General features: G+C 34.8%; 1 protein-coding gene across 10 annotated transcripts in view; it reads right to left on the bottom strand.

Annotated features, from left to right (window-relative positions):
* LOC118377279 (voltage-dependent L-type calcium channel subunit alpha-1D-like) overlaps nt 1-21096 on the bottom strand; it is a 201304-nt gene that overhangs the window by 72599 nt on the left and 107609 nt on the right. For all 10 annotated transcript variants that reach the window (XM_052482061.1, XM_052482056.1, XM_052482059.1 and 7 more), the window contains 3 exons: nt 5290-5486; nt 3462-3565; nt 3054-3226 (listed from right to left, as the gene is read on the bottom strand). In XM_052482061.1, coding sequence (XP_052338021.1) covers nt 3054-3226; nt 3462-3565; nt 5290-5486 — 474 coding nt within the window. The remainder of the gene's footprint in view (nt 1-3053; nt 3227-3461; nt 3566-5289; nt 5487-21096) is intronic.

Genomic DNA, 21096 nt, shown 5'->3' with positions numbered 1-21096 from the left:
GTGGTGAGGTAGGAGAACAGAGGGAATGAGATGTGAAGGGGGTGGTGAGGTAGGAGAACAGAGGGAATGAGATGTGAAGGGGGTGGTGAGGTAGGAGAACAGAGGGGAATGAGATGTGAAGGGGGTGGTGAGGTAGGAGAACAGAGGGGAATGAGATGTGAAGGGGGTGGTGAGGTAGGAGAACAGAGGGAATGAGATGTGAAGGGGGTGGTGAGGTAGGAGAACAGAGGGGAATGAGATGTGAAGGGGTGGTGAGGTAGGAGAACAGAGGGAATGAGATGTGAAGGGGTGGTGAGGTTGGAGAACAGAGGGGAATGAGATGTGAAGGGGTGGTGAGAGGTAGGAGAACAGAGGGGAATGAGATGTGAAGGGGTGGTGAGGTAGGAGAACAGAGGGGAATGAGATGTGAAGGGGGTGGTGAGGTTGGAGAACAGAGGGAATGAGATGTGAAGGGGTGGTGAGGTTGGAGAACAGAGGGGAATGAGATGTGAAGGGGTGGTGAGGTTGGAGAACAGAGGGGAATGAGATGTGAAGGGGTGGTGAGGTTGGAGAACAGAGGGAATGAGATGTGAAGGGGGTGGTGAGGTAGGAGAACAGAGGGGAATGAGATGTGAAGGGGGTGGTGAGGTAGGAGAACAGAGGGGAATGAGATGTGAAGGGGGTGGTGAGGTAGGAGAACAGAGGGGAATGAGATGTGAAGGAGGTGGTGAGGTAGGAGAACAGAGGGGAATGAGATGTGAAGGGGGTGGTGAGGTAGGAGAACAGAGGGGAATGAGATGTGAAGGAGGTGGTGAGGTAGGAGAACAGAGGGGAATGAGATGTGAAGGAGGTGGTGAGGTAGGAGAACAGAGGGGAATGAGATGTGAAGGAGGTGGTGAGGTAGGAGAACAGAGGGGAATGAGATGTGAAGGAGGTGGTGAGGTAGGAGAACAGAGGGGAATGAGATGTGAAGGAGGTGGTGAGGTAGGAGAACAGAGGGGAATGAGATGTGAAGGGGGTGGTGAGGTAGGAGAACAGAGGGGAATGAGATGTGAAGGGGTGGTGAGGTAGGAGAACAGAGGGAATGAGATGTGAAGGGGGTGGTGAGGTAGGAGAACAGAGGGGAATGAGATGTGAAGGGGTGGTGAGGTAGGAGAACAGAGGGGAATGAGATGTGAAGGGGGTGGTGAGGTAGGAGAACAGAGGGGAATGAGATGTGAAGGAGGTGGTGAGGTAGGAGAACAGAGGGGAATGAGATGTGAAGGAGGTGGTGAGGTAGGAGAACAGAGGGAATGAGATGTGAAGGAGGTGGTGAGGTAGGAGAACAGAGGGGAATGAGATGTGAAGGAGGTGGTGAGGTAGGAGAACAGAGGGGAATGAGATGTGAAGGAGGTGGTGAGGTAGGAGAACAGAGGGAATGAGATGTGAAGGAGGTGGTGAGGTAGGAGAACAGAGGGGAATGAGATGTGAAGGAGGTGGTGAGGTAGGAGAACAGAGGGGAATGAGATGTGAAGGGGGTGGTGAGGTAGGAGAACAGAGGGGAATGAGATGTGAAGGGGGTGGTGAGGTAGAAGAACAGAGGGAATGAGATGTGAAGGGGTGGTGAGGTAGGAGAACAGAGGGGAATGAGATGTGAAGGGGGTGGTGAGGTAGGAGAACAGAGGGGAATGAGATGTGAAGGAGGTGGTGAGGTAGGAGAACAGAGGGAATGAGATGTGAAGGAGGTGGTGAGGTAGGAGAACAGAGGGGAATGAGATGTGAAGGAGGTGGTGAGGTAGGAGAACAGAGGGGAATGAGATGTGAAGGAGGTGGTGAGGTAGAAGAACAGAGGGGAATGAGATGTGAAGGGGGTGGTGAGGTAGGAGAACAGAGGGAATGAGATGTGAAGGGGGTGGTGAGGTAGGAGAACAGAGGGAATGAGATGTGAAGGGGTGGTGAGGTAGGAGAACAGAGGGGAATGAGATGTGAAGGGGGTGGTGAGGTAGGAGAACAGAGGGGAATGAGATGTGAAGGAGGTGGTGAGGTAGGAGAACAGAGGGGAATGAGATGTGAAGGGGGTGGTGAGGTAGGAGAACAGAGGGGAATGAGATGTGAAGGGGGTGGTGAGGTAGGAGAACAGAGGGGAATGAGATGTGAAGGGGGTGGTGAGGTAGGAGAACAGAGGGGAATGAGATGTGAAGGGGGTGGTGAGGTAGGAGAACAGAGGGGAATGAGATGTGAAGGGGGTGGTGAGGTAGGAGAACAGAGGGGAATGAGATGTGAAGGGGGTGGTGAGGTAGGAGAACAGAGGGGAATGAGATGTGAAGGAGGTGGTGAGGTAGGAGAACAGAGGGGAATGAGATGTGAAGGGGGTGGTGAGGTAGGAGAACAGAGGGAATGAGATGTGAAGGGGTGGTGAGGTAGGAGAACAGAGGGGAATGAGATGTGAAGGGGGTGGTGAGGTAGGAGAACAGAGGGGAATGAGATGTGAAGGGGGTGGTGAGGTTGGAGAACAGAGGGGAATGAGATGTGAAGGGGGTGGTGAGGTAGGAGAACAGAGGGGAATGAGATGTGAAGGGGTGGTGAGGTAGGAGAACAGAGGGGAATGAGATGTGAAGGGGGTGGAGGTGAGAGGGGAAATGAGATGTGAAGGGGTGGTGAGGTAGGAGAACAGAGGGGAATGAGATGTGAAGGGGTGGTGAGGTAGGAGAACAGAGGGGAATGAGATGTGAAGGGGGTGGTGAGGTAGGAGAATGAGATGTGAAGGAGGTGGTGAGGTAGGGGAATGAGATGTGAAGAGGGTGGTGAGGTAGGAGAACAGAGGGGAATGAGATGTGAAGGGGGTGGTGAGGTAGGAGAACAGAGGGAATGAGATGTGAAGGGGTGGTGAGGTAGGAGAACAGAGGGGAATGAGATGTGAAGGAGGTGGTGAGGTTGGAGAACAGAGGGGAATGAGATGTGAAGGGGGTGGTGAGGTAGGAGAACAGAGGGGAATGAGATGTGAAGGGGGTGGTGAGGTAGGAGAATGAGATGTGAAGGAGGTGGTGAGGTAGGGGAATGAGATGTGAAGAGGGTGGTGAGGTAGGAGGACTCACGGATGCGTTTTCCCCCCTCTTCGTCCCCCTCCTCGTCATTCTCAGGGTCGATGTCCTCGGCCTGAGTGATCCAGTCCAGGTAGCCCTTCAGGTCCTCCTCCAGCTGCTGCTTCTCTCTCAGCTTCTGGAAGTCTCCACGAGCCTTGGCCTTCTCTCTCTCCTTGGAAAACTCTCTGTGGACGGACACACACACAAAGAAAAAAGCTCAGAAACCTGTTCCCTCTATGTGTGTATCTCTGTGTGTGCACTCTCGTGCCTGTGTATGTGTGTATTTCTGTGTGTGCACTCTCGTGCCTGTGTATGTGTGTATTTCTGTGTGTGCACTCTCGTGCGTGTGTATGTGTGCATTTGTGCGTGTGTATGTGCATATGTTCAGTATATAGGACAATGATGATTCTAATGTCTTACCCGCTTAAAACTCCCAGAACCAGGTTGAGAACGAAGAAGGAGCCGAAGATAACTAGACTGACGAAGTAAACCCAGGGCAGCTCAAAGCCCATGGCATCATTCATCTGAAACAACAAAAACAGTCACAGTTAGCTTTAGAAGACAATCGAGAAGTTCCTGGGAAAACTAGATCAGCCACCTACAGTTGAAGTCAGAAGTTTACATACACTTAGGTTGGAGTCATTAAATTTCAACCACTCCACAAATGTCTTGTTAACAAACTATAGTTTTGGCAAGTCGGTTAGGACATCTACTTTGTGCAAGTAATTTTTCCAACAATTGTTTACAGACAGATTATTTCACTTATAATTCACTGTATCATAATTCTAGTGGGTCAGAAGTTTACATACACTAAGTTGTGTTATTTCCTCTTTTCAGTGACTCTCTCTTTAAGACAAGTGTGTGTGAAGGCTTTTACTTCACCCAAAACTGTAACACAGCTCATTTGTTGATGAAGACTATGAATCAGGTTGTGTTACAGTTGGCTGGAGCAAAATCCTGCGCCCACAGCGCAGAAAAGATTTCCCGCCACTGCTATAAAGAATCTGTCTCTCAGGACACTACACACAGGAGGGTATAGATGTGTGAGCAGACCATAGATAGAGGGGAGGGGAGGTCAAATATCTGCCAATCATTTCTCCGTTACTCCTGTGTTCAGCTCCCACTCCATCCCTTTCATGTCTGTTGAGTGGCTGCATCTTTCCTCCACTCGCATTGTCACCTTCACCCCATCCATGGCTTCATTAGCATTGCATCGCCATGGTAACTGGTACATGAATGAAAAGAAGAGAGGGCAGTACTGATAGAGCGGGAGGGAGAGTCAGTCAGGAGAGAAGAGAAAGCAAGAGAGGAAGAGGAAAGAAGAGATGGAGCAGGAATAGGGTTCAGGGACAGGGGTATGGTTCAGGGGTAGGGTTCAGGGGTAGGGTTCAGGGACAGAAATAGGGTTCAGGGGTATGGTTCAGGGACAGGGGTATGGTTCAGGGGTAGGGTTCAGAGACAGGAATAGGAATAGGGTTCAGGGGTAGGGTTCAGGGACAGAGGTAGGGTTCAGGGGTAGGGTTCAGGGACAGGGACAGGAATAGGGTTCAGGGACAGGGGTATGGTTCAGGAATAGGGTTCAGGGACAGGGATAGGGTTCAGGGGTAGGGTTCAGGGACAGGAATAGGGTTCAGGGACAGGGGTATGGTTCAGGAATAGGGTTCAGGGACAGAGGTAGGGTTCAGGGGTAGGGTTCAGGGACAGGAATAGGGTTCAGGGACAGGGGTATGGTTCAGGAATAGGGTTCAGGGACAGAGGTAGGGTTCAGGGGTAGGGTTCAGGGACAGGAATAGGGTTCAGGGACAGGGGTACGGTTCAGGAATAGGGTTCAGGGACAGGGGTATGGTTCAGGGGTAGGGTTCAGGGACAGAGGTAGGGTTCAGGGGTAGGGTTCAGGGACAGGAATAGGGTTCAGAGACAGGGGTATGGTTCAGGAATAGGGTTCAGGGACAGGGGTATGGTTCAGGGGTAGGGTTCAGGGACAGAGGTAGGGTTCAGGGGTAGGGTTCAGGGACAGGAATAGGGTTCGGCTCCGAATGGGAAAGCCCCAGGTTCATCTTGGTTCGGGTCCAAGAAGTTGGAGACCTCTAGTCTGACATTTTAAAGGTTCTATAGGTTGGATTTGATTGGAGCTCATCCAGTATTAGCGATGACGCTAAGCTAACCCTGTTGAAACCTCTGTGTTACTGTGAGTAGAGATGGCTAACTAGTTGCCAGCTGGGTGTGGTTCATGAAGCAGCAGCCTCACCCAGTAGAGAACATCAGTCCAGCCCTCCATGGTGATACACTGGAAAACAGTAAGCATGGCAAACAGGAAGTTGTCAAAGTTGGTGATGCCACCGTTGGGGCCATGCCATCCCTCTCTACACACAGTCCCATTCATCATGCACTGGCGCCCATGGCCTGACATTGCACACGGAACAGGCTCCTCCTCTGCCAGAATGCCTACAGGGATATAGAGGGGGGGGTAAGATATGGGAGAAAGAGGGAAGGAGAATAGTTAGAAGTTACTAAACATGGACAACAATAACGCACCGCATGGAATGCCAGCTTAGTAAACAATGACACAAAACATCAGAGGGCAACAAAAATATCAAATACAGTCAGAGGTGTGAAAAAACACTTGGACACAGAGAAGTGTAGCTTTTTATTCCCTTATAAAGCAAACCATTTCGTCTAGTTTAGATTACATACTCTTGTTTACAGATACACATTTCATATGTATACATGTATAGTGTACAGTACAGTGTTTAACATATTATTCTTATGGCACACTAGCACATCAGAGGCATTTTTTCTCTCTCTCTCACACACACACATACACAACCATTCTCACTGTCCCTAACTCCCTGCTGATGTTGCATGCAAATTACATTAATAATCACACACATTACATTAATAATCACACACATTACATTCATAATCACACACACAATACATTCCTATTCACACACACATTACATTCATAATCACACACACATTACATTAATAATCACACACACATTACATTCATAATCACACAAACATTACATTCATAATCACATTACATTCATAATTCCACACACAATATACATTCCTATTCACAAACATTACATTCATAATCACACACACAATACATTCCTATTCACACACACATTACATTCATAATCACACACACAATACATTCCTATTCACACACACATTACATTCATAATCACACACACATACATTCCTATTCACACACACATTACATTCATAATCACACACATTACATTCATAATCACACACACATTACATTCATAATCACACACACAATACATTCCTATTCACACACACATTACATTCCTATTCACACACACATTACATTCATAATCACACACACATTACATTCATAATCACACACACATTACATTCATAATCACACAAACATTACATTCATAATCACACACACATTACATTCATAATCACACACATTACATTCATAATCACACACACAATACATTCCTATTCACACACACATTACATTCATAATCACACACACATTACATTCATAATCACACACATTACATTCATAATCACACACATTACATTCATAATCACACACATTACATTCATAATCACACACATTACATTCATAATCACACACATTACATTCATAATCACACACACATTACATTCATAATCACACACACATTACATTCATAATCACACACATTACATGCATAATCACACACACATTACATTCATAATCACACACATTACATTCATAACCACACACATTACATGCATAATCACACACATTACATTCATAATCACACACATTACATTAATAATCACACACACATTACATTCATAATCACACACAGATTCCCTGTGTAAACACACCAATTACATTCATAATCACACACATTACATTCATAATCACACACATTACATTCATAATCACACACACAATACATTCATAATCACACACACATTACATTCATAATCACACACATTACATTCATAATCACACACATTACATTCATAATCACACACATTACATTCATAATCACACACATTACATTCATAATCACATACATTACATTCATAACCACATACATTACATTCATAATCACACACATTACATTCATAATCACACACACATTACATTCATAACCACACACATTACATTCATAATCACACACATTACATTCATAATCACACACATTACATTCATAACCACATACATTACATGCATAATCACACACATTACATTCATAATCACATACATTACATTCATAATCACACACATTACATTCATAATCACACACACATTACATTCATAATCACATACATTACATTCATAATCACACACATTACATTCATAATCACACACATTACATTCATAATCACACATTACATTCATAATCACACACAATACATTCATAATCACATACATTACATTCATAATCACACACATTACATTCATAATCACACATACATTACATTTATAATCACATACATTACATTCATAATCACACACATTACATTCATAATCAACACACATTACATTCATAATCACACACATTACATTCATAATCACACACATTACATTCATAATAACACACATTACATTTATAATCACATACATTACATTCATAATCACACACATTACATTCATAATAACACACATTACATTCATAATCACACACATTACATTCATAATCACACACATTACATTCATAATCACACACATTACATTCATAATCACACATACATTACATTTATAATCACATACATTACATTCATAATCACACACATTACATTCATAATCAACACACATTACATTCATAATCACACACATTACATTCATAATCACACACATTACATTCATAATCAACACACATTACATTCATAATCACACACATTACATTCATAATCACACACATTACATTCATAATAACACACATTACATTTATAATCACATACATTACATTCATAATCACACACATTACATTCATAATAACAAACATTACATTCATAATAACACACATTACATTTATAATCACACATTACATTCATAATCACACACATTACATTCATAATAACACACATTACATTCATAATCACATACATTACATTCATAATCACACACATTACATTCATAATCACACACATTACATTCATAATCACACACATTACATTCATAATCACACACACATTACATTCATAATCACACACATTACATTCATAATCACATACACATTACATTCATAATCACACACATTACATTCATAATCACACATACATTACATTTATAATCACACACATTACATTCATAATCACACACATTACATTCATCATCACACACATTACATTCATAATCACACACATTACATTCATAATCACACACATTACATTCATAATCACACACATTACATTCATAATCACACACATTACATTCATAATCACACATACATTACATTTATAATCACACACATTACATTCATAATCACACACAATACATTCATAATCACACACATTACATTCATAATCACACACACATTACATTCATAATCACACACATTACATTCATAATCACATACATTACATTCATAATCACACACATTACATTCATAATCACACACATTACATTTATAATCACACACATTACATTCATAATCACACACATTACATTCATAATCACACACACATTACATTCATAATCACACACATTACATGCATAATCACACACATTACATTCATAATCACACATACATTACATTTATAATCACACACATTACATTCATAATCACACACATTACATTCATAATCACACACACATTACATTCATAATCACACACATTACATTCATAATCACACATTACATTCATAATCACACACACATTACATTCATAATCACACACACATTACATTCATAATCACACACATTACATTCATAATCACATACATTACATTCATAATCACACACACATTACATTCATAATCACACACATTACATTCATAATCACACACATTACATTCATAATCACACACATTACATTCATAATCACACACACATTACATTCATAATCACATACACATTACATTCATAATCACACACACATTACATTCATAATCACACACATTACATTCATAATCACACACATTACATTAATAATCACACACATTACATTCATAATCACACACATTACATTCATAATCACACACACATTACATTCATAATCACACACACATTACATTCATAATCACACACATTACATTCATAATCACACACATTACATTCATAATCACACACACATTACATTCATAATCACACACATTACATTCATAATCACACACATTACATTCATAATCACACACATTACATTCATAATCACACACACATTACATTCATAATCACACACATTACATTCATAATCACACACACATTACATTCATAATCACACACATTACATTCATAATCACACACACATTACATTCATAATCACACACACATTACATTCATAATCACACACATTACATTCATAATCACACACATTACATTCATAATCACACACATTACATTCATAATCACACACACATTACATTCATAATCACACACATTACATTCATAATCACACACACATTACATTCATAATCACACACACATTACATTCATAATCACACACACATTACATTCATAATCACACACATTACATTAATAATCACACACATTACATTCATAATCACACACATTACATTCATAATCACACACATTACATTAATAATCACACACACATTACATTCATAATCGCACACACATTACATTCATAACACATACATTACATTCATAATCACACACATTACATTCATAATCACACACACATTACATTCATAACCACATACATTACATTCATAATCACACACATTACATTCATAATCACACACATTACATTCATAACCACATACATTACATTCATAATCACACACATTACATTCATAATCACATACATTACATTCATAATCACACACATTACATTCATAATCACACACACATTACATTCATAACCACATACATTACATTCATAATCACACACATTACATTCATAATCACACACATTACATTCATAATCACACACATTACATTCATAATCACATACATTACATTCATAATCACACACACATTACATTCATAATCACACACATTACATTCATAATCACACACACATTACATTCATAATCACACACACATTACATTCATAACACACACATTACATTCATAATCACATACATTACATTCATAATCACACACATTACATTCATAATCACACACACATTACATTTATAATCACACACATTACATTCATAATCACACACATTACATTCATAATCACACACATTACATTCATAATCACACACATTACATTCATAATCACACACATTACATTCATAATCACACACATTACATTCATAATCACACACATTACATTCATAATCACACACATTACATTCATAATCACACACACATTACATTCATAATCACATACATTACATTCATAACCACATACATTACATTCATAATCACACACATTACATTCATAATCACACACACATTACATTCATAACACATACATTACATTCATAATCACACACATTACATTCATAATCACACACACATTACATTCATAATCACATACATTACATTCATAATCACACACATTACATTCATAATCACATACATTACATTCATAATCACACACATTACATTCATGATCACACACATTACATTCATAACCACATACATTACATTCATAATCACACACATTACATTCATAATCACACACATTACATTCATAATCACACATTACATTCATAATCACATACATTACATTCATAATCACACACATTACATTCATAATCACACATACATTACATTTATAATCACACATTACATTCATAATCACACACATTACATTCATAATCACACACACATTACATTCATAATCACACACATTACATTCATAATCACACACATTACATTCATAATCACATACATTACATTCATAATCACACACATTACATTCATAATCACATACATTACATTCATAATCACACACATTACATTCATAATCACACACACATTACATTCATAACACACACATTACATTCATAATCACATACACATTACATTCATAATCACACACATTACATTCATAATCACACACACATTACATTCATAATCACACACATTACATTCATAATCACATACATTACATTCATAATCACACACATTACATTCATAATCACACACACATTACATTCATAATCACACACATTACATTCATAATCACACACATTACATTCATAATCACACACACATTACATTCATAATCACACACATTACATTCATAATCACACACATTACATTCATAATCACACACACATTACATTCATAATCACACACATTACATTCATAATCACACACATTACATTCATAATCACACACACATTACATTCATAATCACACACACATTACATTCATAATCACACACATTACATTCATAATCACACACACATTACATTCATAATCACACACATTACATTCATAATCACATACATTACATTCATAATCACACACACATTACATTCATAATCACACACATTACATTCATAATCACACACATTACATTCATAATCACACACATTACATTCATAATCACACACACATTACATTCATAATCACATACATTACATTCATAATCACACACATTACATTCATAATCACACACATTACATTCATAATCACCCACATTACATTTATAATCACACACATTACATTCATAATCACACACATTACATTCATAATCACACACACATTACATTCATAATCACACACACATTACATTCATAATCACACACATTACATTCATAATCACATACATTACATTCATAATCACACACACATTACATTCATAATCACACACATTACATTCATAATCACACACATTACATTCATAATCACACACATTACATTCATAATCACACACATTACATTCATAATCACACACACATTACATTCATAATCACACATACATTACATTCATAATCACACACATTACATTCATAATCACACACATTACATTCATAATCACACACACATTACATTCATAATCACACACATTACATTCATAATCACACACATTACATTCATATTCACACACACATTACATTTATAATCACACACATTACATTCATAATCACACACATTACATTCATAATCACACACATTACATTCATAATCACACACATTACATTCATAATCACACACACATTACATTTATAATCACACACATTACATTCATAATCACACACACATTACATTCATAATCACATACATTACATGCATAATCACACACATTACATTCATAATCACACACACATTACATTTATAATCACACACATTACATTCATAATCACACACACATTACATTCATAATCACACACACATTACATTCATAATCACACACACAATACATTCATAATCACACACATTACATTCATAATCACATACATTACATTCATAATCACACATTACATTCATAATCACACACACATTACATTTATAATCACACACATTACATTCATAATCACACACACATTACATTCATAATCACACACACATTACATTCATAATCACACACACAATACATTCATAATCACACACACATTACATTCATAATCACACACATTACATTCATAATCACACACATTACATTCATAATCACACACATTACATTCATAATCACACACATTATTACATTCATAATCACATACATTACATTCATAATCACATACATTACATTCATAATCACACACATTACATTCATAATCACACACACATTACATTCATAACCACATACATTACATTCATAATCACACACATTACATTCATAATCACACACACACATTACATTCATAACCACATACATTACATGCATAATCACACACATTACATTCATAATCACATACATTACATTCATAATCACACACATTACATTCATGATCACACACACATTACATTCATAACCACATACATTACATTCATAATCACACACATTACATTCATAATCACACACATTACATTCATAATCACACACATTACATTCATAATCACATACATTACATTCATAATCACACACATTACATTCATAATCACACATACATTACATTTATAATCACACACATTACATTCATAATCACACACATTACATTCATAATCACACACACATTACATTCATAATCACACACATTACATTCATAATCACACACATTACATTCATAATCACATACATTACATTCATAATCACACACATTACATTCATAATCACATACATTACATTCATAATCACACACATTACATTCATAATCACACACACATTACATTCATAATCACACACATTACATTCATAATCACATACACATTACATTCATAATCACACACATTACATTCATAATCACACACACATTACATTCATAATCACACACATTACATTCATAATCACATACATTACATTCATAATCACACACATTACATTCATTCACACACACATTACATTTATAATCACACACATTACATTCATAATCACACATTACATTCATAATCACACACACATTACATTCATAATCACACACATTACATTCATAATCACACACATTACATTCATAATCACACACACATTACATTCATAATCACACACATTACATTCATAATCACACACATTACATTCATAATCACACACACATTACATTCATAATCACACACACATTACATTCATAATCACACACATTACATTCATAATCACACACACATTACATTCATAATCACACACATTACATTCATAATCACACACATTACATTCATAATCACACACACATTACATTCATAATCACACACATTACATTCATAATCACACACATTACATTCATAATCACACACATTACATTCATAATCACACACACATACATTCATAATCACACACATTACATTCATAATCACACACACATTACATTCATAATCACACACATTACATTCATAATCACACACATTACATTAATAATCACACACACATTACATTCATAATCACACACATTACATTCCTAATCACACACACATTACATTCATAATCACACACACATTACATTCATAATCACACACATTACATTCATAATCACACACATTACATTAATAATCACACACACATTACATTCATAATCACACACATTACATTCCTAATCACACACATTACATTCATAATCACACACACATTACATTCATAATCACACACATTACATTCATAATCACACACATTACATTCATAATCACACACACATTACATTCATAATCACACACATTACATTCATAATCACACACATTACATTCATAATCACACACACATTACATTCATAATCACACACATTACATTCATAATCACACACATTACATTCATAATCACACACACATTACATTAATAATCACACACATTACATTAATAATCACACACATTACATTCATAATCACACACATTACATTCATAATCACACACATTACATTCATATTCACACACATTACATTTATAATCACACACATTACATTCATAATCACACACATTACATTCATAATCACACACACATTACATTCATAATCACACACATTGCATGCATAATCACACACATACATTCATAATCACACACATTACATTTATAATCACACACATTACATTCATAATCACACACAATACATTCATAATCACACACATTACATTCATAATCACACACATTACATTCATAATCACACACATTACATTCATAATCACACACAATACATTCATAATCACACACACATTACATTCATAACCACACACATTACATTCATAATCACATACATTACATTCATAATCACACACACATTACATTCATAATCACACACACATTACATTCATAATCACACACACATTACATTTATAATCACACACATTACATTCATAATCACACACATTACATTCATAATCACACACAATACATTCATAATCACACACACATTACATTCATAATCACACACATTACATTCATAATCACACACATTACATTCATAATCACACACAATACATTCATAATCACACACACATTACATTCATAATCACACACATTACATTCATAATCACACACATTACATTCATAATCACACACAATACATTCATAATCACACACACATTACATTCATAATCACACACATTACATTCATAATCACACACATTACATTCATAATCACACACACATTACATTCATAATCACACACATTACATTCATAATCACACACAATACATTCATAATCACACACATTACATTCATAATCACACACATTACATTCATAATCACACACATTACATTCATAATCACACACATACATTCATAATCACACACACATTACATTCATAATCACACACATACATTCATAATCACACACATTACATTCATAATCACACACAATACATTCATAATCACACACATTACATTCATAATCACACACATTAATTCATAATCACACACATTACATTCATAATCACACACAATACATTCATAATCACACACATTATTACATTCATAATCACACACATTACATTCATAATCACACACATTACATTCATAATCACACACATTACATTCATAATCACACACACATTACATTCATAATCACACACATACATTCATAATCACACACAATTACATTCATAATCACACACATTACATTCATAATCACACACACACATTACATTTATAATCACACACATTACATTCATAATCACACACACATTACATTCATAATCACACACATTACATTCATAATCACACACACATTACATTTATAATCACACACATTACATTCATAATCACACACATTACATTCATAATCACACACATTACATTCATAATCACACACATTACATTCATAATCACACACACATTACATTCATAATCACACACACATTACATTCATAATCACACACATTACATTCATAATCACACACATATATTTCATAATCACACACATTACATTCATAATCACACACACATTACATTTATAATCACACACATTACATTCATAATCACACACACATTACATTCATAATCACACACATTACATTCATAATCACACACACATTACATTCATAATCACACACATTACATGCATAATCACACACACATTACATTCATAATCACACACACATTACATTCATAATCACACACACATTACATTCATAACACACACATTACATTCATAATCACATACATTACATTCATAATCACACACACAATACATTCCTATTCACACACATTACATTCATAATCACACACACATTACATTTATAATCACACACATTACATTCATAATCACACACATTACATTCATAATCACACACAATACATTCATAATCACACACATTACATTCATAATCACACACATTACATTCATAATCACACACATTACATTCATAATCACACACATATCACACACATTCATAATCACACACACATTACATTCATAATCACACACATTACATTCATAATCACACACATTACATTCATAATCACATTACATTCATAATCACACACATTACATTCATAATCACACACATTACATTCATAATCACACACATTACATTCATAATCACACACACATTCATAATCACACACATTACATTCATAATCACACACATTACATTCATAATCACACACATTACATTCATAATCACACACATTACATTCATAATCACACACATTACATTCATAATCACACACATTACATTCATAATCACACACATTACATTCATAATCACACACACATTACATTCATAATCACACACAATTCATAATCATTACATTCATAATCACACACACATTACATTCATAATCACACACATTACATTCATAATCACACACATTACATTCATAATCACACACATTACATTCATAATCACACACACATTACATTCATAATCACACACATTACATTCATAATCACACACATTACATTCATAATCACACACACATTACATTTTCATAATCACACACATTACATTCATAATCACACACATTACATTCATAATCACACACATTACATTCATAATCACACACACATTACATTCATAATCACACACACATTACATTTATAATCACACACACATTACATTCATAATCACACATACATTCATAATCACACACATTACATTCATAATCACACACACATTACATTCATAATCACACACATTACATTCATAATCACACACAATTACATTCATAATCACACACACATTACATTCATAATCACACACATTACATTCATAATCACACACATTACATTCATAATCACACACATTACATTCATAATCACACACATTACATTCATAATCACACACATTACATTCATAATCACACACATTACATTCATAATCACACACACATAATCATTACATTCATAATCACACACATTACATTCATAATCACACACATTACATTCATAATCACACACATTACATTCATAATCACACACACATTACATTCATAATCACACACATTACATTCATAATCACACACATTACATTCATAATCACACACATTACATACATAATCACACACACATTACATTCATAATCACACACATTACATACATAATCACACACACATTACATTCATAATCACACACATTACATTCATAATCACACACACATTACATTCATAATCACACACATTACATTCACACACACATTACATTCATAATCACACACATTACATTCATAATCACACACATTACATTCATAATCACACACATTACATTCATAATCACACACACATTACATTCATAATCACACACATTACATTCATAATCACACACATTACATTCATAATCACACACATTACATTCATAATCACACACACATTACATTCATAATCACACACATTACATTCATAATCACACACATTACATTCATAATCACACACATTACATTCATAATCACACACATTACATTCATAATCACACACATTACATTCATAATCACACACATTACATTAATAATCACACACATTACATTCATAATCACACACAATACATTCCTAATCACACACAATACATTCATAATCACACACATTACATTCATAATCACACACATTACATTCATAATCACACACATTACATTCATAATCACACACACAATACATGCATAATCACACACATTACATTCATAATCACACACATTACATTAATAATCACACACATTACATTCATAATCACACACATTACATTCATAATCACACACAATACATTCCTAATCACACACATTACATTCATAATCACACACACATTACATTAATAATCACACACATTACATTAATAATCACACACATTACATTCATAATCACACACATTACATTCATAATCACACACACATTACATGCATAATCACACACACATTACATTCATAACCACACACATTACATGCATAATCACACACACATTACATTCATAATCACACACATTATTCATAATCACACACACATTACATTCATAATCACACACATTACATTCATAATCACACACACATTACATTCATAATCACACACATTACATTCATAATCACACACACATTACATTCATAATCACACACATTACATTCATAATCACACACATTACATTCATAATCACACACACATACATTCATAATCACACACATTACATTCATAATTACACATAATCACATTACATTCATAATCATTCACACATTACATTCATAATCACACACATTACATTCATAATCACATTACATTCATAATCACACACACATTACATAATCACACACATTACATTCATAATCACACACATTACATTCATAATCACACACATTACATTCATAATCACACACACATACATTCATAATCACATAATCACACACACATTACATTCATAATCACACACATTACATTCATAATCACACACATTACATTCATAATCACACACATTACATTAATAATCACACACACATTACATTCATAATCGCACACACATTACATTCATAATCACACACACATTACATTCATAATCACACACATTACATTCATAATCACACACACATTATATGCATAATCACACACACATTACATTCATAATCACACACATTACATTAATAATCACACACATTACATTCATAATCACACACAATACATTCATAATCACACACATTACATTCATAATCACACACATTACATTCATAATCACACACATTACATTCATAATCACACACATTACATTCCTATTCACACACACATTACATTCATAATCACACACAATACATTCCTAATCACACACATTACATTCATAATCACACACATTACATTCATAATCACACACATTACATTCATAATCACACACAATACATTCATAATCACACACATTACATTCATAATCACACACATTACATTCATAATCACACACATTACATTCATAATCACACACATTACATTCATAATCACACACACATTACATTCATAATCACACACATTACATTCATAATCACACACACATTACATTCATAATCACACACATTACATTCATAATCACACACATTACATTAATAATCACACACATTACATTCATAATCACACACATTACATTCATAATCACACACATTACATTCATAATCACACACATTACATTCATAATCACACACACATTACATTCATAATCACACACATTACATTCATAATCACACACATTACATTCATGACCACACACACATTACATTAATAATCACACACATTCATAATCACACACATACATTCATAATCACACACATTACATTCATAATCACACACATTACATTCATAATCACATTACATTCATAATCACACACATTACATTCATAATCACACACATTACATTCATAATCACACACATTACATTCATAATCACACACACATTACATTCATAATCACACATTACATTCATAATCACACACATTACATTCATAATCACACACATTACATTCATAATCATTACATTCAATCACACACATTACATTCATAATCACACACACATTACATTCATAATCACACACATTACATTCATAATCACACACATTACATTCATAATCACAATCACACATTACATTCATAATCACACACATTACATTCATAATCACACACATTACATTCATAATCACACACACATTACATTCATAATCACACACATTACATTCATAATCACACACATTACATTCATAATCACACACATTACATTCATAATCACACACATTACATTCATAATCACACACATTACATTCATAATCACACACATTACATTCATAATCACACACATTCATTAATTCATAACACACATTACATGCATAATCACACACACATTACATTCATAATCACACACATTACATTCATAATCACACACACATTACATTCATAATCACACACATTACATTCATAATCACACACACATTACATTCATAATCACACACATTACATTCATAATCACACACATTACATTCATAATCACACACACATTACATTCATAATCACACACATTACATTCATAATCACACACATTACATTCATAATCACACACATTACATTAATAATCACACACACATTACATTAATAATCACACACACATTACATTCATAATCACACACATTACATTCATAATCACACACATTACATTCCTAATCACACACATTACATTAATAATCACACACACATTACATTCATAATCACACACATTACATTCATAATCACACACATTACATTCATAATCACACACATTACATTCATAATCACACACATTACATTCATAATCACACACATTACATTCATAATCACACACATTACATTCATAATCACACACATTACATTCATAATCACACACATTACATTCATAATCACACACACATTACATTCATAATCACACACATTACATTCATAATCACACACACATTACATTCATAATCACACACATTACATTCATAATCAC

The sequence above is a fragment of the Oncorhynchus keta genome, chromosome 27 (assembly GCF_023373465.1).
Source record: "Oncorhynchus keta strain PuntledgeMale-10-30-2019 chromosome 27, Oket_V2, whole genome shotgun sequence".
NCBI lineage: Eukaryota > Metazoa > Chordata > Actinopteri > Salmoniformes > Salmonidae > Oncorhynchus > Oncorhynchus keta.
This window is presented reverse-complemented; position numbering and strand designations above follow the sequence as displayed.